A 17668-nucleotide genomic window follows, 5' to 3' on the forward strand; every position below is an offset into this window, starting at 1 on the left:
CCCACACCCAGGTTCCCCTATTATTAACATCTTATATTAATATGGTATATTTGTCATAATTAATAACCAATATTGTTACATTAGTAAGTAAAGCCCATGCTTCACTGAGATTTCCTTTATTTTTTAAAAATATATTTTATTGATTTGAGAGAGGAAGGGAAAGGGAGAGAGATAGAAACATCAATGATGAGAGAGAATCATTGATTGGCTGCCTCCTGTATGCCCCCTAGGCATGTGCCCTTGACCAGAATCGAACCTGGGACCCTTCAGTTCGCAGGCTGACGCTCTATCCACTGAGCCAAACCAGCTAGGGCTCCTTTATTTTTTTTAACCGAATGTCCTTTTTCCATTCCAGGACTGTGCTTAGGTTACCATATTACATTTAGTGGTCATGTCTCCTCAGGCTCCTCTTGGCTGTGGCAGATTCTCTGACATTCCTTGTTTGAGATGACCTTGACAGTTTTGAGGACAAGTCAGTTATTTTATAGAATGTCCCTCAATTGTGATTTGTCTGATCTTTTTCTCTTGATTAGACTGTGGTTATGAGTTTTGGGAAAGAAGACCACAGAGGTAAAGTTTATTATTATTGCCAAAACCGGTTTGGCTCAGTGGATAGAGCATCGGCCTGCGGAATGAAGGGTCCCAGGTTCGATTCCGGTCAAGGGTACGTAACTTGGTTGCGGGCACATCCCCAGTAGGAGGTGTGCAGGAGGCAGCTGATCGATGTTTCTCTCTCATCGATGTTTCTAGCTCTCTATCCCTCTTCCTTCCTCTCTGTAAAAAATCAATAAAATATATTAAAAAAAAGAAATGCACAAAAAATATTAAGTTTATTATTATTAGTAGTAGTAGCAGTAGTAGTAGTATCACATAATATCAGCATGGCTTGTCACTTTTGATGTTGACATTGATCATCTGGCTGAGGCAGTATCTGCCGGCTTCCCCACTATAAAGCTTTTTTCCTCTCCATACTACTCTTCAGAAGAAAGTCAACATGTGCAGCCCATACATTTAAGACTCCCCAATGTTTTGATAGTTTGCACTCATTCCATTTTGTCACTGAATGATATTACATTGTATGGATGTACCACAGTCTGTTTACCCATTTGCTCATCGAAGAATATCTCGTAGCTTGAGTTTTTGGCAATTAGGAATTAAGCTGCTATAAACATTCATGCACAGGTTTCTGTGTGGACATAATGTTTTCAATTCCATTTGGTAAAGACTTAAGGAACATGATTGCTGGATCATGCAGTAAGTCTATGTTTAGTTTTTAAGAAACCACCAAACTGTCTTCCAAAATGTACCATTTTACATTCCTATCAGCAATGAATGAGAGTTCTTGTTGCTCTACATCCTTGCCAGCAATTGTTAGTTTTTTGGATTTCAGGCATTCTAATAAGTGTGTATCTCTTTGTTGTTTTAAGGGAGATCTATTTTGTATATTGTAAAAACAATACATCTTATGGCTTAAAAATGCAAACATTATAGAAGGGAACAAAATGAAGAAAGCCAGTTTTCCTCCATCCCGCATTCTACTTGCTGTAATTAACCAACGATGTTTCTTATGCATCTGTTCTATAATTTTGCTGTGTCCATTCTGAAAATGATTATGAAACTTAAAACATATGTAATATGTCCTCTTTCTTCTAAAAGGGCATATATGTGTGTGTATGAATAATAAATGGATATTTAAATAAGTATTATATATGAATAATAAGTTTGGATAATTTTCCATATCAGCACATATCAATCTGTGTAGTGACGTACTGTATTGATGCACTGTAATTTATGAACCAGTCTCTCCTATTAATAGTTTGTTTCTGTTTTTATGTTTTTTTCATCACAAATAAAGAGTCAATAAACCTATTTGTTGGATAAATGTCTATATTTAGAGGGGCTGGGTCAAAGAGTATTTGCATTTAAAATGCTGAGAGATATAGCCAGATTACCTTCCAAAATGATTATACAATTGTTCAATCCCTCTAGTAGCTCAAAGAATAGGATATAAATTTTGGTTTGGTTATAGAAGTCCTCCTCCTTCTCCTCTTCTTCATTTTATTCACAGGATAGATTCCTACATGTATTTCATATGAAAATATATAACAATTGAGCCCTATGCCAGATATCCAACCTCTTTTGTCCGAAGTCTTTGCATCTCCATACATAAGTGCTCATTTATATTTGTTCACCTTCACTGCTTTGAATAGTATGCTATTTCATGTGTCAGCCTAATTCCTGGAAGGCCCTACCTACCTTGGCCCTTATTCTGTTTCAAGTATCATTTTAAAGACAGTCTTTAAGAATTTTGGGCAAGGAAGCGAAACTTTCCAGACACCCTATTTGTTATTCCAGAGCTCAGTGGTTCAGCCATACATATCTGATCACTTGCATCAGGAAACAGTGGTGTTTTCCTAGCTCCCATCAAGTCTACAGTCATGTGACCTATGTAGTCACTGCAAAGCTTGCGTGAAGCCAACAGGACCACATAGAGACCAAAGGGAACCAGCCAGTCTCAGTGCACAGGACCTGCTCTTGGATGACAGGATGATGCCACTGTCAAGGCCAGGTCATAAAACAAGATGAATATCTGTCGGCACCCATGATCTCTGCACACTACACACTCTGTACGTTAATATCCTGTTTACCTGCAATGAAACTGTGAACCCCAAATCAGAATGAACCATAAAAATAAACTGACCAAATATAAGCCTTATTTTGTTTTCTAATTAATAATAAACTGAATATAAAGATGTTTTAAGTTGTAAAAAGTAGGTTCAGTTCAAACCAATTCCTAATAGCTACACTCTTGTGAGAAAACCACTGCCTACATGCTTTTAGCAAAGTTTTCTGTTCAAATGCATTTTAAACTTTGGATGAGGGGTGAGAGAGAAGCAAAATCACTTTATGAAGCAGGTTGTCAAACTGCCAAAAGGAGAAACATGTTATGAAAGAGTATACTTTGTTTAATGAGATACCCAACCAATTAATAGAGATTTAAACCAATAAAGCTTCATTAAAACAGGAAGGGGTGGGTAGAAGGAGACAATTCAGTGAGATTAAAGCTGGTTTCTGGGGGAAACCTCCTAAGAGAAAAAATATAGCTACCCCATAGCATGATCATAATCTCTCTTCCTTCAGTTTAATCCAAGTGGTGTGAAGCAGGAAGGCAATGGCATGGAAAGCCAATCTCCCTCTTCTAAAGTGTCTTAGGGGCTGCTGGGAAGGGAACTTCATGCTTCCTTTCTCAGAAGCATAAACAGCCTTCTAAAAAAGTCTGAGACGATAACTCATACAGAGACATCTGAGGACAAGCTAAAGTGTTTCAGGAATTAAAAGGAATTCTGGGCCGTTCAAGGGTGTACACCCTCGCTGACTTGTGGATCGTAAGGATGCAGGCTGAGTTTTCTACCCAAACATGGCAGGGGGGAATTTCCAATATTAAAGTGAAAGTGTACTATTAAGGCAGCAAACTTTACTGAGCTGCTTGTAATTCTTTAAATCTTTCTCTTCATTATTCATCTTCTTTGAGAAGCTAAACAGAGGTTAGTAATTAGTGATTGGTCTCTATTTATTCTTATTTAAGTAAACAGTTTTGTTAAAGATGAAAGCAGACTTGTGTTGCCTCGATGATTCAGACATTTATATCAAATAGAGTTCTGTCAATCAACTCACACAGGTGTAATCACAAGCCACTCTCACCTGTTAAAAGGAATGAAACAGCCCCTGAAGGGCTACTCTGGAAAATGAGAGGACATATTCACACTGGTTATTTCCTAACCACACAAAACAAAATTAGATCATGAACATAGACTTTCTGAGCAGAGCCTGAATTTAAATGATATTTCATGCGCCTTGATTTCCTGCTGTTTCTTATAATGTCCATAAGCAGGGGTTATTTGTTTTTAACTAATTTTAATAGTTCGTTCAGAGACCTGCATATCCAGGTCATTAACCAATTGTATTTATGGCCATGCTCAAAGTCTGTCAGTCACACAAATGGAAACAAACTGTCCCCGGGCTTACAAGCCGAGATGTCCCTGAGATGTTGTGAGGGAAGAACGTGGGGATAATTGGTAGAGAAGCACTGTTTGTTACAGCCACCGAGTTCTTCAACAGGAAAGCCAAGCGTTCCTGCCACTGTAGCCCTGAGGAGCTGTTAACATCAATGTTCCCCTCTTTATTTATTCCAGAATTGAGAGAAGTGGTCTGTATTTCAGTCAAGGGCTCTCTTGTTTACACTGTGGCAAGTGTTGCTTCCTGCTCTAGCTGATGCCCCTGCTTCTGCTTTGTACAGCCCTGTGCCTTTGGTTTAGTTCATGACTTGATCATGAGAAAGTATAATTTTGCTATGATTTAGGCACCATTCATGATTCTCCTTCAACCATTTCACATTACAACAAAATTAGAGGATGCTCATAAATTAACAAAGACTCCACAATCATACACTAAAATCATAATGAACATTAAACATCTCTAATCTACTCCAAACGTAAAACCCAATAGGAAGAGATAAAAACTCCTGGCCCACAATTTTGAGGGCACAACACAGGAGATATTGTGTGATTATCAAAACGTACCACGTGGTATTTTTTTTCAGAGCATAGGATCAATAAATCAAAGAGAACAGCTGATCTTGAGTCAACATAAATTGCTCAGTGAGATCATTAAAGGCTCAGTACGAAGGCTGATACTAAAATTGAATCTGTGCTGAAAATGCACCACATCAGACCTTTTCCCATTTATAACCTGATGTTACTGCCTCCCTTTCTCAATCACATCTTCACAGACAAAGATTTAGGCTCTGGTTGTGGCAGAAAATGAAATTGTTTGCTATGCTAACAACTGCTGCTCACTGCTGTGATAATTTGGTCGGTGGGAGCAAAATAATTACCATTTGAGACTGGCAGTGATAGATCCAGTCTGCTGAAGGTACCCAAGGTTCTTAAAGATCTGGTGAGTGTTACAAGTCCAAGAGCCTGGGAATAGGTACAAACAGAGCCTCTTAAAACTTTTTGAATACGGTAAAAAAAAAAAAAAAAAAAAAAAAAAAAAAAAAAAAGAAGGAAATTCTAATAGTACAAAGGGATATATAGTAAAAAATAAGTTTTCTTTCTACACCAAAACCCCAATCTTTTCTCCAAGAATCAACCCCTAGCAATTTTCTAAATATTCTTCCAGATGCTTCCTACACAAAAAAAGCATATATGCACCTACATAACTTGTTTAAAAACAGAAATAATAGTACACACTACACAATATTATGCACAGTGCTTATTCATTCACATCATGTCTTCCCAACCATCCCATATCAGCACATACAAAGCAGCCTCAGTCAGGGGATATTTCCATGTATGTAGATGGAATATTGATGGAATTTTCAATGCATAAACAATGTTAACTTCTAAATAGGCTCAAATGGGCATCAAGAACCTTAGAAACACATTTGCTCTGGAATTACTGCTGTTGCAACTTGCAGTTGCCACTACCTGGGTGTCACTGTTGCCACTGTTACTCTAATCCACAAAAGCATGTTTCTTTCTTGGCACAGGGACTGCATCAGCTCCCTGGGCCATCCGCAGACACAGATGGAACAAAATAAGATGCATTTGAAGCGCAGAAGCAGGCAAGGCAGAGTCCCTCCAGCCCTCATACACCCTCTCCTACAAAGCTCTCCTGAAGTCTAAAATTCCTGTTCTTAGCCACTCCTCTGTCTTCAGGGTGAGAGTCCATCCACCTCTGCACACTCTCCAGTCCTAACTATTTCATGACTTTTTTTCCAATATTCAAAAATGTCATTCCTTCTCTTTCTATCAAGCCCAGGATGGTTGAGAACAGGGAGAAGGTGGAGACAGTGAGTCACTGCCGGGACCTGCAGTGACCTTTCTCAACAGAAATATGCATAATTCAGTGGCTGGAGAACTATTCCTGGGAACAGATGATCAACAACCCAGGCTTTTGTGAGGGGCCTGGGTCAGCTCACCATCAGTTAAGCAAGTGGCACGACTTGGGAAGGCAGACATTTGAGCAAAGTTAATACTGTAGTTATTACTGATTTCAGGTGGCTCCTCCAACTGTGAGAGGGACAACCCCTCAGTGCTGAGTCCCTGTAAAAGATGCTGAAACTCGGGCACACCTGGGGTTTTTACATAGTTTTAACACACCCCTACATTAAGGGCAGAGCCCTAGGACAGTGGAGTTAGTAATGAGTGTTTTAATATACAATGTGGATGACAAGGCCTAACTCTTTAGGAGCCCTTGAAAGCCATCGTTCAGTTACAGACCTGGCTGGAATCTCAGGAGGCAGCGGCTTCGCTCCCATTTCTATCTGGATATTATAAATGAACCACCCTAGATAAATGTTTGCTCCATTTATGTAGGAAAGGGTAACTTATTCAGGGTTAACTATATTTTCAGAGTTTGGAGAACTTGCCATCAAAAAGAGATAATGAATAATTAAAAAGGACAATGATTGGAAAAAGTTTCGCCCAACTCCCAACTTCTTCTCAATATATTCTTAGTTTTCCCTTTTCATTCTAAGGATCACCAACAGAGATATATACAATATATATTTACACAAGAAGCTGACAGATCACATTGTTTTTACACACTGTGGCTACAGAAACTTATTAAATATATACTGTGATTTTTAAAATAAGCAGTCATTTAAAATTATTTTAGAAAAATCCCATTATTTGCATGTTTTTTAGCATTTAGACACATGAATCAATAATGTCCTATTATACTCGGGAAAGTCTTTTAAAAATTCTGCTACTTCCTTTGAGGACCTTTTCCAAGGGCTTGTTACCTAAAATAGCTAGTCTTTTCTTCCAAAGAACTTAGCATAAATCGGGAGGAAATATCCTGGTTGGGCCTGCTTCTGGGAAACTCATGTCCTTACCCCAGATCTGGCCCAATAGTTTTTCCTCCTCCCTGCATCCCGTCTGACCCTCCAGAGATGCAGTTGGATGTCACTGACCATGGACAGCCCTGCCCACTCGAGGAACTCCACTCTTCCGGGTAATGACTGCTTCTCACCAAGTTGTTCGAAAGCATTTCCTGCTGTGGCCACGTCCCTGCACAGGAGCCTCAGTGACTTGTCATAAGCTATACACACTGGCCAAAGGGCTCTGGTGTGTGTCTATCAGTGACTTCTATGCACATCACACTCCCAGACAAAAATTCTCCCCCACTTAATGTTGTGTATTCTCTATGGCTTAATTCGTTTGTTTTAAAGGCATCAGATGTCACATCTGTATGCAATGCAACCTCATCCTTTTTAAAGTGCACTCACACATCCATTATGAGTGAAAATGCCATGTGTAGCTGCCCTGAAATGTTTTGGTCCTCATTTTCTTAGTCACTAGGGGTCTGAATAAATGACTGTTGGATGGGTGATGACAAAAAATGGTATGGTATTGAATAAAAAGGTTTACTAATAGGTTAGTTTATTAGGGTGTTCTTTAAAAATCATCTAGAGTCCTAAATTGATTAGCTTAATAATCATTATGGACCTATTATGTCTCAGGCATTAGGGTAGACCTTGAGGATGCCAAAATAATAAGACAATGATCCTGTTCTCAAATAGCTTACAGTTATAAAAGACAGACATGTAAGCAAATAAGAGCAAAAAGAACATTATAAAAACATGTATGAGACAGTGAAAAAAGACAAGAATGAATGGTTTAATTCCTAGAGAGAAGACAGGTTAAAAAAGGTATCAGAGCCCAGCCTTGTGTGGCTTAGTGGTTGAGCGTCGACCCCAGGAACCAAGAGGTCACCGGTTCAATTACTAGTCAGCGCATATGCCTGGGTTGCAGGCTTGATCCCTAGTGCAGGGCGTGCAGGAGGCAGCCAATTAATGATTCTCTCTCGTCATTGTTGTTTCTATCTCTCCCTCTCCTTTCCTCTCTGAAATCAATAAAAATATATATTTTTTAAAAGTATCCTAGAAAAAAAAAGAACAGCCAAGAAACCAAGATGGCGGCATAGGTAAACACCTGAACTTGCTGCCTCACACAACCACTTCAAAACTACAACTAAAAGACAAAATGGACATCATCCAGAACCACAGAAAGGCTGGATGAGTGAAAATTCTACAACTAGAAGGAAAGAGAAAAGCACACTGAGACTCAGAAGAGGTGCGAAAGTAAAGTGCAGAGGTACGGAGGCACGCGCGTGCACGCACGGAAAGGGCTGGCAACTGAGGACGTGGTTGTCTTTTTCAATTGGGACGGAGACACAAGCTCCTGACTGCTCTGAGTTTCAGTTCCGGGGACCCAGACTCATATGGGTAGAAACTGGACTGTCTGGCATTGGGCGGAACTTGAGGGCGGTTTTCTCTCAGAGGTGCTTGCAGCGATTACCGTGGGACACTGAGACCCAGGGGCCTCTCAGGGCAGGGTTGAGGATAAGCCATAGCTGTTTGCTCTGCCCTGTTAATTCCCTGAGACCCCACCCCACCCAAGCTGTGCGCAGAGGCTTTTGCATATGAATGGCCTAGCCCTTTGCAATCTAAAATTACCTAACACACTGCAGCTGGGTCAGAAAGACCCAGAACATTCAAAAGAAGGGCCAAGGCCCCACAGCAGCTTGCACTGCTTCACAGCTGGGCCTCATCTAGGCACCTCCAAAACCCAAACAAAGAAGAGGAATCTGCAGATCTCTCCATAGCTCCTGCTGGGTGGCCTCAGGCAGAGGCTAAATTAGCACCTCCTTAGAGATCCAAGAGCCAGTGTACCCAGGGGTCAGAGTGGAACCATCCAGATTACAAATCCTCAGATCCATAAGGGATACACTCAGGGGGAAGACTCAGTGAGCATCAAAGCCCCACTGAAGCAAGTCTTGCCCCATAAGGGTGTCTCCAGCATAGAAGTTCTCCCATCTTAGACACAGCTGATTCTCACAGCCAATTGGCCTGGAGGCCAATTCCTCCCAGTGATACCAACAACAATCAAGGCTTAACTACAACAAGACTGTGCATACAGCCCACAAAGGTGTGCACCAAGAGTGTCCACCTCAGGTAACTGGGGAGGTTGAGCCACTGGGCCCTATAGGACACCTAGCACACAAAGCCACTCTATCATCTCAGAGAAGCAGCCAAAATGCGGAGACAAAGAAACAGGTCACAAATGAAAGAAATGGAGGAAAGCAAACTACTGGATATAGAGTTCAAAACCACGGTTATGAGGTTTTTCAAGAATTTTCTAGAAACCGCTGATAAATTTAGTGAGACCCTTGAGGATATGAAAAAGGACCAACTAGAAATTAAGCATACACTGACTGAAATAAAGAATAATATACAGAGATCCAACAGCAGACTAGAGGATCACAAGAATCAAGTCAAAGATTTGAAATACAAAGAAGCAAAAAAACACCCAACTGGAAAAGCAAAAAGAAAAAAGAATCAAAAAATATGAAGATAGGGTAAGGAGCCTCTGGAACAACTTCAAGTGTACCAACATCCGAATTATGGGGGTGCCAGAAGAAGAGAGAGAGCAAGATACTGAAAACCTATTTGAAGAAATAATTACAGAAAACTTCCCCCACATGGTGAAAGAAATAGACTTACAAGTCCAGGAAGTGCACACAACCCCAAACAAAAGGAATCCAAAGAGGACCACACCAAGACACATCATAATTAAAATGCCAAGAGCAAAAGACAAAGAGAGAATATTAAAAGCAGCAAGAGAAAAGCAGTTAGTTACCTATATGGGTGTACCCATATGATTGGCAGCTGATTTCTCAACAGAAACTATGCAGGCCAGATGGGAGTGGCAAGAAATATTCAATGTGATGAATAGCAAGAACCTACAACCAAGATTACTTTACTCAGCAAAGCTATCATTCAGAATTGAAGGTCAGATAAAGAGCTTCATAGATAAGAAAAAGCTAAAGGAGTTCATCACTGCCAAACCAGTATTATATGAAATGCTGAAAGGTATTCTTTAAGAAGAGGAAGAAGAAGAAAAAGGTAAAGATAAAAATTATGAACAACAAATACATATCTATCAACAAGTGAATCTAAAAACCAAGTGAATAAAAAATCTGATGAACAGAATAAACTGGTGAATATAATAGAATCAGGGGCATAGAAAGGGAGTGGACTGACAATTCTCAGGGGGAAAGGGGTGTGGCGGGGGGTGCGGGAAGAGACTGGACAAAAATCATATACCTATGGATGAGGACAGTGGGGGGATAAGGGTAGAGGGTGGGGTGGGAACCAGGTGGAGGGGAGCTGGCGGGGGGAAGAGGAACAAGTGTAATAATCGGAACAATAAAGATTTATTTTTTTAAAAATAAAATAAAAGTATCCTATATAATAAAAGGCTAATATGCAAATTGACCGAATGGTGGAACAACCGGTCGCTATTATGTGCACTGACCACCAGGGGGGCAGACATTCAACGCAGGAGCTGCCCCCTGATGGTCAGTGCACTCCCACGGGGGAGCGCCACTCAGCCAGAAGCCGGGCTCACGGCTGGCGAGCGCAGCGGCGGTGGTGAAAGCCTCTCCCGCCTAAAGACCCCTTAGGAGGATGTCCGCCTAAGCCTGCTCCCCGCACCTAAGCTGGCACGCAGACATTCCCTGAGGGGTCCCAGACTATGAGAGGGTGCAAGCCAGGCTGAGGGACCCCCCCAGTGCATGAATGTCGTGCACTAGGCCTCTAATCAGAGATAAAACTACTATATAAGTTGGTAGCCAACCAGTCCATTTTTGGTGTAAAAGGAGCCAGTTTTATCACATTGGTGGGCCTATAAAAATTTTTGATTAATAACTATTTTTAAAATAAATTTATTTTTAAAAATTAAAAATAATATACATATGTTAAAAATTTAACTTCTTTCTGTTGATTGTCTAAATATCAGAAAATACTACAGGCAGAATAATTACTTTTGCACATATTTACAGAGTTTAATCAATTTTTTTAAAATATTTTTATTGATTTCAGAGATGGAGAAAAAGAGAGAGAGAGAGAGAGAGAGAGAGAGAGAATCCCCCCACAGAATGACCCTCCCACAGGCTGAAGTCCTCACAGACTGAACTCCCTAGAGATTGACCCTCAAAGATTGAACCCTCACAGACTGAACAATCCACGACTCAGCCCTCCCAGACTAAACCCTCACCAACTGAATTCCTCATAGACCGAACCCTCACAGATGGAACCCCCCACAGAATGACCCTCCCACAGGCTGAAATCTGCTCAGACTGAACCCTTACAGACTGAACCCCTCACAGACAAAGTTAGAGACTTACACAAGCTCTATTAAGACTTAGGTGAAAGCTTCTGTGGTACTGACAAAAGGACAGACATATAGAGTGATGGAATAAAATAATGAGTCCAGAAATTAATCTAGCCCTATATGGCCAACTAATTTTTGTCAAAGATGCCAAAGCAATTAATTGGGAGGGGGGGGGTGTCTTCCCAACAAATGCTGCTAAAAATTGGATATCCCTATGGTGAAAACAAACACATAAAAAGAGTATTGTCCTTATCTCACACCATACATAAAAATTAATTTAAACTTGATCTTGAAATAGATCTGAATGTAATTGCTAAAACTATAAAACTTCTAGAAGAAAAGAAAATGCAAACTTGGTATAGGCAAAACCTTCTCATACAAGACACAAAATGCACAAACCAGAAGATAAACCAAATTAACAAGTGGGGATTTTTTTTTTACCATTAAAACACTTCCTATTCAAAAGGTACCATTAAGAACTAGGTAATGGTTTCCTAGGTATGACACCAAAAGCATAACTGACAAAAGAAAAAAATAAACGGTACTACATCAACATTAAAGACTTTGGGGCTGCAAATAATACCATCAAGAAAGGGAAAGGACAACCCACAGGCCAGGAAAAACGTTTGCCAATCATATATATAGACCCATATATAGAATACATAAAGAGTTGTAAAGCTTAAAAATAAAAGTCAAACATCCCAATTTTAAAATAGATACACTGTTTGAATAGATATTTCTCCAAAGATATCTTCTAAGTGGCCAACACGCACATGAAAAGAAGTGCAACATCATTAGTCATCGAGAAAATGCAAATCAAACCACAATGAGACACCCAAGAATGGCTAACAACAAAAAGACAGATAAAACAGGTATTGGAGAGGATATGCAGACATTGTAATCCTTATGCATTGCTCTTGGGATTGTAAAATGGTGCAGTCACTTTGAAACAGTGTTTGGGAGTTCCCAAAAATGTTTAACCCAAGGGAAATGAAAACCTGTCCACACAAAAATTTATAAACGAATATGCCTACCATCGTTATTTATAACAGCCAAAACAGAAATGCACTAAAAGCCCATCAACTGATGAATGGGTAAATAAAATGTGACATATCCATATAATAAAATATTTGGCAAGCTAGAATTACTACCATCAATAAATCAACAAACAACAAGTGCTGGCAAATATGTGGAGAAAAGGGAACCCTAGTACACTGATGGTGGGAATGCAGACTGGGGCAGCCACTGTGGAAAACAGCATGGAGTTTCCTTTAAAATATTAAAAATGGAACTGCTATTTGACCCAGTGATCCCACTTCTGGGAATATATCCTAAGAATCCTGAAAACCAATCAGAAAGAATGTATGCACCCCTATGTTCATAGCAGAACTATTTACAATAGCTAAGATCTGGAAACAGCCCAAGTGTCAATCAGTAGATGAGTGGATAAAAAAAGCTGTGATGCATGTATACCACTAGGCAGCTGTAAAAAAAAAAAAAAAAAAGAAGAAGAAGAAGGAGGAGGAGGAGGAGGAGGAGGAGGAGGAGGAGGAGGAGGAGGGGGAGGAGGAGGAGGGGGAGGAGGAGGAGGAGGAGGAGGAGGAGAAGAAGGATCTCTTACCTTTTGAGATAGCATGAAGGGACATGGAGATGATTATGCTAAGCAAAATAAGCTAGTCAGAGAAAGACAAATATCACATGATCTCACTTACATGTGGAATCTAATAACAAAACAAACTGATGAATAAAACAGGACCAGAGGCATGGATGCATGGGACAGACTGACAGATCTCAGAGGGGGAGGGAGGAAACTAGAAGGGATCCAAAGAACATATACTAGTATGCATATGTGCATAGTCCATGGACACAGACAATAACGTGGCAAAGACCTGGGGGGAGGCAGGGACTGGGTGAAGGGAGGGGGGAGAAGGGAGGACATCTCTAACAGTGTCTACAGTAAAAACAAAAATTTTTTAAGGAATGAAATACTGATATATGCTCAAACATGGGTAAACCTGGAAAACATTATGGTAAGTAAAAGAAACCACTCACACAAAAAAAGACATTTTATGGTTACATTTATATGAAATATCTAGAATAGAAAAATCCATAGAGACAGAAAGTAAGTGGCTGCCAGAGGCAAGGAGAGTGAAGAATTGAGAGTGACTGCTAACAGGTAAAGTGTTTCTTTGAGGGGGACAAAAATGTTCTAAAATTAGATTGTGTGATGACTTAAAACACTGTGACTAATAAAAATCACTGTATCGTACATTTAAATATATTTTTATTGATTTCAGAGAGGAAGGGAGAGGGAGAGGGAGAGAAACATCAATGACGAGAGAGAATCATTGATCGGCTGCCCCCTGCATGCCCCTACTGGAGATTAAGCCCACAACCCAGGCATGTGACCTGACCTCCTGGTTCATAGGCCGCTCAATGAATCACGCCAGCTGGGCTGTACTGTACAGTTTAAATAGATAAATTGTATGGCATGTAAATTATATCTCAATAAAGCTGATTTTAAAAGAACACCATTAAAAAATGAAAGAAAGCAAGCTATAGAATGGAAGCAAATATTCATATTACATATATCCACAAAGAACAGAATATATAAAGAACACTTCCAACCCATAATATGATGGTGAAAAATCCAATAAAAATTGAGTAAGGGATTTGAATGGAAGATATAGCAGTGGCCCATGAGGACATAAAAAGATGACTGACATCATGTATCATCAGGGAAATACAAATTAAAACCAGTATGAGATACCATTGCACTCCCATTAAAATGGCTACAATTGAAAAAAAAAACAAAAAACTGGAAACGTCAAGTGCTGGCAAGAATGTAAAGAACTGGAACTCACACTACAGGTGAAAATATAAAATGGTAAAACCACTCTGGAAAACTGTCTGGTAGTTTATTAAAAAGTTCAGAATAACACCTTCTCTGTAGCCCACTCATTCTACTACTAGGTCTTCACCCAAACATACACCCATAGCAAGGCTTAGACATGAATGTTCACAGCAACTTTATTCATAATAGCCCCCAACCTGGAAACAACCCAAATGTCTACCAACAAGTAAGTGAATAAAATGAGAACTATCCAGCACAAGGGAATCCTGCTCAGTAAAAAGAAGGAACAAACAACTGATCCACATTAGTACATGATGAATGTCAATAATCATGATGAATAACATACACCAGACACAAAAATGTGCCTGCGATTTAATCCCATGTATACAGTATTTTAGAAAATGCAAAAGACTCTCGACTGAGTGAAAGTGGACCACTGGTTGGCTGGGATCAGATGTAAGGGCGGGACAACTTGAAATGACCACAAGGAATCTTTGGGAAATTTCCTGTTCTTGATCATGGTGGTGGCTTCCTGGGCATGATACTCTCACATTCATCACTGAATTGTTCCGTTAAATGGGTGCAGTTAATTGTATGCAAATTATAACTCAATAAAGCTGATTTTTTAATAAAGTAATGAGAACCAATGAAAAAGAATTCATACCAGTTAAGTACATAATTAGCATATCCAGAGTTTATGTGAATAGTGCGTTTAACATGTGTAATAGTGCACGCAGTTTTTTCCTTACGTACTTCAAGCACTGCCTCTAGACACGGATTTTGTGATTCATTTGCCTGACAAACCTCACCCAGTGCCTCCGAGAGTTCATTCCAGTCCACTCCTCTCTGCACGAGTACAAATTCTAAATGAATGTGGTCTATATTGAGGACAATTGTAAAAGAGTGGAAAGCCTGATAGAAAAGCTCGGTGAGGGACGGGACAGCTGTGCTGACAGTGCGACATTCAAACTTTGTTCTAAGGTTCATTCTGTTCCAAACTCTCATATGCTCTCATGTCAACCGATCTTTACATAAACTTCTGCTGGTAAGGATACAGATGGTCCACAACCTACAATAGTTCAACTTCAACTTTATCTGCAGAGACATACTGATGAAATGAGATGGATTTCTCTCATTCAACACTCACTATAGCCCATTAATGTAAATATTACTGTTATCCCCATTTTTTCCATTTAAGGAAACTGATATTCAGAGAAGTACAGTTATTTGCCCAAATTCACCCAGCTAGTAAGAGGCAGGACTGAGATTTATATATTTGGAGTACTTTTTACCTGGTTTAAGTGAAAGTCCCAACAGAGAACTAAAGTATTAAATCTTTTTTTTTTCTGCATCACTAATAAAAAAGCACATATTTAAATACACCACTGACATTTTGTGGGGCTTTTTCTTTCACCAGAATGTCATAGTCTTCCTATTGGGCAGTCACTATTTGGTAGAAAATGGATTCACCTGCTTCTTTAAGAGCAGTCTCTGCAAAACAAAGTCACATGAGCTTCTAGGCAATGTTCCCGATTGGGGAGAGCTACCAGCTTCTAGGAAGAACCAGAAATGTGGCAAACTGTAAAACCAGCAGGACAGCAAAGAGCTAGGAAAGACTGCACTTAGGCAGCTGGGGGCTGGCATGAAACTTGCAGTCCAAACCCCCACACTGCCAGGCTCAGGGCTGACAACCACTCACAAACCTGTACAACTGCTGGTCACCACCACCATCTCTAGCTAAGGTATTGTTTTAACATTCATGCGGAAAAAAATGGGAATAGATAAAAAGAAATTGTTAGGTAGACTAACCCTCAATTCTCCTAAATAGCTTTGGTAATTGAAAGTCTGAAAATCATAAATATAATAAGTATATATTCTGAACTTCAACAAAAGTCCTTTTCAGTCACTCAGCTCAATAATATGGTGTTTCAGAATTTCCTTTCTCAGGTCATGGTTAAAGTATAACACTCTGACACAGTTTCCATCACTTAATTCTAATAAATCTGGTCCTGGACTACTCCGAGGAATTATATCACTCAGAGTGAAGCCTTTATGTGAGGGGGAGGCTAATTTCATCTTACATTTTAAAAAATACATGTTCAAGTACAGTCACTACCTGATATTTAGTTTTCTCCTTCCCTCCCTCGTCTGGAAATCTCTGGTGTTACTAGAACGCAGAAAGACTACACTGGGGGAATGATGGCAAGGTCTAACTCCAGTTATACTTTCTTAATCAGCCACATGTGTGCTTATCTGGCAGCAGAGGAGCAGAGGGAAGGGACATAGCACACTGCTGCCACCTGCGGCTCCTCCCCTCCCCCCCCGCCCCCGCCCCCGGGTGCCCTAGCAATGAGGACAAGGGTGTGAGTTCCTCCTAGAGACAAGAGCAGAGTGTACTTCACAGTGGGCCCACAGAAGTGTTTCAGGAAGCAACATTTGGACCTTGCACATTAAAAAGCAAAGCAGTCATCGTAGGCGCACTTTGCAATGATAGCATCAAGTCACATGGTGGAAACTTCAGATTTTCAGTCCAGTCCAGCAGCCAAAGGCGAGACCAAGTGAGGCTGCAGCCTCCTGTGCTCGGCCAACTGTCTCCAGTTGGGTACACACATCTCCAGTGTCCCACAGCCCTAATCACTCCCTACTGTCTTACCTGGCCCACTACATCAGGTAATTTTACCAGCTGGTCCCTTAAGCATTTGAATTTGCAACCCCTGGTCCACACTCATCAATTTAAAAAGGTACTTACAGTTGCATGACCAAGTACAAGTGATTTGGACTTTCATAAATGTCTTCCAGGGCAACAATATTTTCATGCTTAATCCTGAAAGAAAAATGAAACACACAAGGAGAATAATAAGTATGAGACATGAAAACTTTTAAAAACAGATGTTATTATAGCATAAAGTTCTAAATGTTAAAAAGAAGAACAGCGTCAAAATGGAGTCACTTGTGCTAAGCCCCACATCAGAAAACCAAGACTTAATACCTAATCTAATTGCAGTTATACTCACAGGTATGAAATATTCACTGGTCTGGAATTTTCTGATTGACACAAGAGGGAATCTGCTACATAGCCCCCTTCTGTCCTCCATAACTAAATTAACTAAGCCTGAAACAACCCATTATTTTTCCCTTCTGCCTATAAAATCCTTCCATTTTATACACCTCCTCAGAGCTCCTTTCTACTTAATAATGAGATGCTGCCCAATTCATGAACTGCGCAATAAAGCCAATTAGATCTTTAAAATTTATTCAGTTGAATTTCTGTTATTTAATATAATGCAAACTCCTTAACATTTAAGACTCCTCACAATCTTGTCCCTGAACTTGTTTCCAGGCCTATTTCCCATTATTTTCCCCCTACTTTCTGCCCCCATTCGTTCGTTCCTGAAGCTCTAGAACCCTCCAATGTAGCAATACTGGATTAACTACCATTGTTTCACATGTATCCCAGCCTCCTTGCATTTATTCATATGAATCTCAAAAATGGGCCAAACATGTTAAAATCCCATTAACTTACAGGAAGAATTTAATTCTCCCTCTTCTGTAGTATTCCAATGGTGACACA

At 40.0% G+C, this 17668-nt stretch overlaps 1 protein-coding gene across 2 annotated transcripts in view; it reads right to left on the reverse strand.

Annotated features, from left to right (window-relative positions):
* Positions 1-17668, reverse strand: part of CAMK1D (calcium/calmodulin dependent protein kinase ID) — a 395298-nt gene that overhangs the window by 123088 nt on the left and 254542 nt on the right. For both annotated transcript variants that reach the window (XM_080644055.1, XM_080644056.1), the window contains exon 3: positions 16847-16921. In XM_080644055.1, coding sequence (XP_080500181.1) covers positions 16847-16921 — 75 coding nt within the window. The remainder of the gene's footprint in view (positions 1-16846; positions 16922-17668) is intronic.

Source organism: Plecotus auritus (genome assembly GCF_963455305.1).
Source record: "Plecotus auritus genome assembly, chromosome: 1".
Lineage (NCBI taxonomy): Eukaryota > Metazoa > Chordata > Mammalia > Chiroptera > Vespertilionidae > Plecotus > Plecotus auritus.